Raw genomic sequence first — 7,465 nt, forward strand, 5'->3', positions numbered from 1 at the left:
GTCGATGCACCCCGCGACTCGTTGCGAGTAAACTACGTACCGGTGTCCGCTCGAAGGAAGCTCGATCCGCTAAAAGGGCCGCTTGTGTGCCCCTCCCTCTTTTTCTTCTGCTTGCTACCAACCTCGCCGCAAGGATGATCGAGCGCTCGTCACGAAGCAAGGACGTTCAACGATCGAAACTTTGTTCACCGATCCTTGACACTGATCCTTCTTTCACGCGCGCCAATCGAGATCGGCCATAAATAAACGGGTACAACGAGAAACCCGGTACAACTTTTCCAATCCTCCGATGGAGGAATTGGGAGGAGAGGCTTCGATGTTTGGGAGATTAATAGTGTTTGAAAGTTTCGCGATAGTTCATAGAGTGAAATAACTCGGACGGGTCCGAGTTTCGGCGAATTTAACGAGCGAAAGAGGATGAGAGAGAGAGAGAGAGAGAGGAGGAGGCGACCTTCGATGTCAAGGAAACATCTGGCCTTTCCATATTCGACGAACGATGTCGTTCGTTAGCTCGTTCGTTAGCGGTTCTCAACTTCTCCCCCCTCTAGGGCTAAGAGAATTCCAGGAGGAAAGCGTTACCGGCTAAACGATGATATCAATACCTTCTACTAGCACATACCAACGCGTATCTTGCGAGATAGGTGGCGTGATGTATGGCTTGGTCGAACATACGGTAGCGTCGCAACGTTACATGGAAACCGTGGACGATTGCTTGCTTACTTGTGCCTTCAAAAATAATTGTATTCCGCAAACATGCGCTTTTATATCCGATGGGTTAATAAATATGAACGAGAGAGAGAGAGAGAGAGAGATAGGTTTCGAAAAAAACAAAGAACATTTCGCTTCAACGTTTGTTTCGAGCAGTTTCAAGAATGAAAGAAAAACGAGCGTTTCTCGGTAGCGCGAGAACCCGACAAATTACATCATGCCGTCATAAGAAGAAGGCTGATGTTCCACGATACCGCGAACAGAATTTCTAGATGACGCGGCCACGTGACAACACGCTGTGAAGTAACACGCCGTGACTAGCCTCGAATTTCAAAACGTTTTCAGAGGAAACGCGCAATTCTTCCGAGGAGCGCGAAGACCGCTTGTCTTTTCAGACCTTTCTTCAAAGAAGGGAATAAGCGTGCCTCTAAACATTTAACAATCCTAAAAATTCTCGATGGCCCTTGCGATCGCGGAACACGGGAAAAGACGATCGACGATTCGATAAACCGGTAGGGCGTCCTCCGTTCGTATCCGTTCGTGGATCTACCATCGTTTAAGCGTTTATGGTCACAGTCGTTAATATCGGTGGAAATAGCTCTCGAATCGCCAATTAGACCGGAATTGTAATCTTTTTTATCTCGATCCGCAACTGGATAATCGAGTACAGGCTGGGTTTCCGCGTTGCCGATCGTCCCAATAATCCGTCCCCCAACGATCCTGCTAATTAAACTTAATACCCTTCCCCCTCCTCAATACCTTCCTCTCTCGAAATGTCGACGGTCGAAATGTCATACCAGTCCCGATCCCCCCTAATTGGCCGGGTGACAAGCTTTCGGCGAAAGTCGAAGCGCGAGGGACCAACACTCGATGTATCGCGCGTTAAACGTTAACGTCGTACGAAGACGTTAACTTTCCTCCGCTTTCACCGATCCTCCGAGTCCTCTCTCCCTTCCCACCCAAACCGGACCGATTCCATTGCCGACCGGTAATGGAAGCTCTCCGTCTCGTCGAAATAGATACGTAGGTATCAAAGGGATCGGAGCCGACGAAACGTTTTGCGCCGCGAAAAAGCCTCGTAACAAACGTCGTCTCGCCACTTTCCAGAAGGAAATCGTGCTCTCCTCTGCCTCGTCTCAGCCTGCTGCCCACCGTTCATCCGTTCTTTCCGTTCCTCTTCTGACCGCGTACGTTTAACTGTACGTGTGTATGTGTGTGTGTGTGTACGGCCAACCTACCATCCCGCGTTCCTCGACGCGTGTGTGTTCAAGCGAGTGTGACACAGGAGCACTTCAAGATACGAAGAAGGTAAGGTAAGTAAGGTAAGGCTCGTGCCCCCCTGCCCGGTGACTGAACCCACACCGTGTCCGTTTCACACAGGTAGAATCGGTTCTGCCACGATTCTCGCGCATGACTCTAGACGAGGGCTTCGAGGAAGTCGAGAAATCTCATCGATCGAGGGGCCCTCCGATCGATCGACGGTGCTCGAATTAAGATGCATCCGTTAAGTGGGCATCTGTTCCGTTCACGGCGTCGTTCTGATCGCTTCCGGTTTCGTACGAGCTGTGCGACGCGCGTGGTTTTGAAAAAAAAAAATAGCTATTGATAGACGGAGGGCTCGAGCTCGTTGGAGAGCTTCGTTCGAGAAGAACGTTTTGTTGGACGTTGTTGGGTTGGGGGCGGGGAGGCACGGGAGATTTGTTCGAGCACCAGGAAGTACGATGGAGAATCGTGCACCGTGGCAGGAGAGTCTCTTCGTGTACGTGCAAAGGGCTCTCCAGGTATCCACTCTGTCGCAAAGTTTCCGAGAAGACGCTGCCTGATCGCGTATGACTAATTCGCGAGAAACGATGCACCGGGGACCGTCCAATTGCCCCTCGTTCGGGTTGAAATCTTGTCAGGTTTGGTGTTGCGTATGTATGTTTACTCACCTTGTCCTCGCAGGTTTTGTGGCAGATGTACTTGCACACTGAAAACGAGACAAAAATCTTAAATAACACGTGCGACATTGTGATTGCGATCTACGATCTATTATAGTGAAAACGAAAATTAACATTTAAAAGTTTCGAAAGAGTCTGGAGAATGGAGAATAAAAAGATAGAGAAAGATATAATTTCAGAAATAAAGAAATACGTATTTATCGTATAAGAAATGGAACGAATAAGAGAGATATTCGTGATGAAAAAGAAGAATATTTGGAACAACGTCGCGTGGCGGATATCTATTATTCTTATACTCGTCTCGAATCGATCAACGTTCAAATTTCCCTCCGCAATTTTTACCGCAAGGGGTTCTTCCACACCTTTTTTACCGTGCACGGATGTGACAGAGCTACCGACCGAATCCTTTCAGGCCAACGGAGCACGAACTTACCACGTAGGGAATGAACTTATCGACTCACCTCTGCAGCACGATGCCTGTTTGATCACCGCCTGATGGCACAAATGGCACGGACGCGGCTTGCGCAACTGCTTCGTCCGGAACACGTGACATTGTGGCTCGAACTCGCTCTGAAATCAATCGGGAGGAAAGATTGAAATTAATCGAATTAATCGAATAATCTTTTCCTTTCAACCGTTCGTTATTACAACGAGGAGCGACGAGTGTGTCCCTCCATCTCGCTCCCATGCTTCTCTCTCCTTCTTTTCTCCTTTCTTTTTTTTCCTGCATTTTTTCACCGAATTTAATTAGCGGATAAGTACCTCTTCACTGGTTAGTTTCAATAAGGTCTAGACGGTCTAAATGAAGCGCTTGTTCAACCGTTCCCTTCAGCCTCTCGCACAAAAACTTTCTTCTTCCACTCGAAATTATTATTCACGAGTCAAGTGGCATTTCTCGAGCGAACGCGCGGCGAAGAGACGGCGGGAGGAAAACGAGAAAACGGGAGGAAGAAGAAGTTTCACCGGCTTTCTAGACCACTTTGATCGAGTGTAATTGTTTCGTCTCCCGTCTCCATAAGCGGATCCGCCGCGCCGCATCATCGCGGACGGCCCGCAAACTTGTATGCGCGAAACGAATCGCCTCGAGCGTTCGAGATCCGAGCGTGCGCGGGTTCCGATTACGAGCACGCAAACGCCCGCCTCTTCCCTGGCCAGCGGATAACCCCTCGTCGAGCTTTCACTCCGCTTCGTCGATCGATCGATCGATTCGAGGAAAACCGATCCGTGGAGCCGAGCCAAATTTTGCGTACCGCCACGTCCCGCTTGTCGAGGGACAACTGATTCACGATTCCCCTTCACGATCGAGGGGCGGGACGATTCAATCGGCTCTCCCGAGAATTCGATCGTCCCTGCTGATAAGGGAACAACGACTCGCGCATTTTCACTCAACGATTTTTATTGCTCGTTTCGTTCGATCGTTGAAAATGGCTCCTACGTTTACATTCGATCTCTTAATCGATCGTAATTAATCGAGCGAATTAATCATCGAGGAGAGACTAATATCGGGTTAAATCGAACCCTTTACGCGCGGATTAAGGATGCAAGGGGAATAAGAGCGACATGGTCGGACAACCGAGTCGAATTGCGTTTCGAAAAATCCGATGACTTACGCCCTGAACGTTATCTTTGAAAAATTATTATTATCTCGTGCAAGAAGGTATCTAAGGAACACGAACACCGTTACAGAGATTAATATCTGCTCTCTTTTTCTTCTTTTTTCCGAGACAAAGTTGATCACCTTGATTAGCTACTTTGGTGATACTTTTTTTTTCCTTACACAACTATTCCATTCCGAAAGCTATTATAAATTGATTAAAATTCATTTTTATCGATATACTGGTTTCATTCTTCTCGTTCCCTCTCCTCATTTTTTCTGCGTAAAGAATTCAGACCAGTTCTGAAGCCGAGAGCGAATTAAATCGTTTCGACTAGCTTCGTAAAACTCGAATTTAACGTACGAGTGGCAAAACAGAAACGGACGGAATTCCATCGATTTCCAGGGAACGATGAATTCTAAGGAATATTTCTGCGTCGTTGGTTTCGTCGCAATTAACCCAATACCGAACCGCACGCGACATCGGCCTTCCAACATTCCACGCGCGACCCCATATTTTCCTCTTCTTCTTCTTCTCTCTACCCTTTCATCCATCCAACGTTCCGAAACAACTCGACTCTTTCTCGAACACGATACCACCCTTTTGCAATACTCGGTCAAAATCAAAATCGAATGTTCTCCATGAAACGCGGTTCAACGTTAGCTTTATCGGCCGGAAAAAAAATTTGCTACAGCTTTGGAATCACGGGTTGTAAAGTAGCGGCCCATTAAGAGGCCGTAATATTTCGTAATTATCGGTGTTATCGGGCACGCGAGTCACCGGTTGAATTATCGCCACTCGGCTCAAATACCACGTTCGCCAATCCGCACAGGCGGAAGAACCGCCTTCCTTTATTTGGTCGCCGTATGCAAAAGCTGTTTTCATACCGTGATCGTGAACAGTGGTCACGCAGCAGCTTCCATTCTTCCTGTCCCATCCTCTTTTCTTTCTTTCTTTTTTTTTACGAAACTACGAATCGCGTATTCGTAATATCATTCTGTAGGATGGATGGCTGTACGCAGTCTCTCGTCGAAATCGTTCGTCCATTAGGTAATTAAAAATCTCATCCACGGATCGTGAATTATTCGGTATAAATTACCAACCTCTCTTGTAAGCGCGCACTGTCTTCCGTACATTTTATTACTCAATTTCAATATCCAGCTAATAATTGGTTATTAATTGTAGTTTGACTGGTAATTAAAGAGCTGAGGGACCGCGGATAATCACCAGTCTATTAAATAACGAAACACGATCGATTAACATGGAAATTACCCAGCCGGTTGAATAATTCCCTTCGTTATCCGGTTTAATCGATCTCTCACAAAAATCAAGTATCTCCCTCTCTGTCTCGCTTTTATAATAATTGATGTTCCACCGGGATCATGTCGCGAGTCTTAATCTCTTCTTGTAACGATGATTTATCGTAAATACCGATCTTGCCCGATAAAAACAATAAATACCATTCGATGCACGATTTCGCGGCAACTTAATTCGGTTGCCTCCTCTTCCCCCCCTCAAGGATTAAACACGTAAACTAATTGTCGGATTCGTTAGCGAGAGTGACCTTTGAACGGAACAACGGTGGCCATCGATCACGCACGATTAATTGATCTTTAATCCCGGTGAAAATCCATCCAAGCCCCGATGATCTTTGATACGTCCGTAGGCGGTCAGTCAGTCAATCTTTCCACTCGTCCACCTTTCTCCTCGAAAACAAGGTGGTGGTAGTGGTAGTAGTACTCTGAGGTCGAGGTCGGTGTTGACCCGCCGTCCGTATTTTATTCCCGCGATCGAAACGCAATATTAATTCCCCGTCCCGTGGTGTAAACGCCGAAACGATTACACCAGCGACAGAACGAGGCTGGAATTTTATTCGATCCGCGGAGGTGAGGCGGGATCTCGTCGGGAATATCGAGGATGAACGGCCACTCGGAATTTTAATAGGTTGCGCGTCGTTGCGCCGTTTTCGTGCACGGAAATTCACGAGGGAGAAACTTTCGCTTCGAGATTCTTCTTGAAATCGAAGGTAAGAGAAAAAATAAGAAAAATTGGAGAGCGTGAAAATTTCGAAAGGAGGGGGAGGAGCGAAATTTGGGGAAAAGGAATCGAAAGAACGAAGATTGTTGATACGAGGTGTCATCCACCGTACCTCTCCAAACGACATCCGCAACTCCTACAACGATCCTCGACCACTTAAACTCCGCTTCGCCTCGAACTCGTTCCCGTCAACCGAAATTGAACCCCGTGGACGGGGTGGAGAACCATAAAAGCGCGAAAATTGTAATTGTACGTTTCGAGTGTTGGCGATTTTCGCCCTCTTGCGAACAGAGAGACCTACCACCGAGTGTTTCAAACCACCACCGATTCGAATCGAGGGGTTGGAAAGCGAAGTAAAGGATTTTGGAACTAGGTGGAGATACATCTATCCCAATTTCCATCACGATTGTTAATTAACCGGCGGTTATACTCGACGCTCTCGTGGTACTGGCACACGAGAGGAGAGGAGAGGCACATACTCGAAGGCGCATCTCTCCCTCTTTCTCTCTTTCTCTCTCTCCCTGGACGGATCGAGTCGAACGGGTTCAAAGTTCTGGGCGTGGATCGAGTCGAGTGGAAATCAAGTGCGTTCCGCTCTCGGGACGATACCCTTCATCCTCTTTGACTGGAAAGAGCGAGCGAGAGAGAGAGAGAGAGCGGTTTCTGGTGTAAAAGCGAAGAGGAGAAAGGAGTTCGGCCGAGGAGGAAGGACGAGCGGTTGAACAGAGTCGGCTTTGTCGGGTTGTGTTTGCGCTTTGACTCGGAACACTTCGGCTCGCATTAACCGGGCGTAGATACAAAGGAGAGAGAGACGATCACGGCCGAGTGCACGTGTATTTTTTTACCTTTTTCTTTTCTCTTTTCTTTCCTTTCTCTTCCTCCGCGCCCGTTTCGCACGCGCTTCTTCTTTCTCCCTTTCCGCCCGCCTTTCCGCCCGCCTATCCTCTCAAAGCCACGGTTTTTACTCGACGGGTATATAGGTGCTCTCCACGTTGCACGGCAGACGATGCGAGAGGCTGTCAGAGACGAGCCAAGAATCGTTTATCCGGAGGGTTGATAATGACGTCTGCATCGATGCTTTCGGATGGACGGTGGAACTTGATTGGTGGAACGAGGATTGTTGGTATTCCGAGAGCAATCTCTCTCTCTCTCTCTCTCTCTCTCTCTCTCTCTCTCTCTCTCTCT

At 47.8% G+C, this 7,465-nt stretch overlaps 1 protein-coding gene across 1 annotated transcript in view; it reads right to left on the minus strand.

Moving 5' to 3' along the window:
• The window catches only part of LOC102675940 (tensin-3), a 149,681-nt gene that overhangs the window by 91,627 nt on the left and 50,589 nt on the right, over positions 1 to 7,465 (minus strand). The window contains exons 2-3 of the mRNA XM_006609641.2: positions 3,110 to 3,218; positions 2,640 to 2,677 (exon numbers count right to left, since the gene is read on the minus strand). Coding sequence (XP_006609704.1) covers positions 2,640 to 2,677; positions 3,110 to 3,218 — 147 coding nt within the window. The remainder of the gene's footprint in view (positions 1 to 2,639; positions 2,678 to 3,109; positions 3,219 to 7,465) is intronic.

Source organism: Apis dorsata, unplaced genomic scaffold (genome assembly GCF_000469605.1).
Source record: "Apis dorsata unplaced genomic scaffold, Apis dorsata 1.3 scaffold_58, whole genome shotgun sequence".
NCBI lineage: Eukaryota > Metazoa > Arthropoda > Insecta > Hymenoptera > Apidae > Apis > Apis dorsata.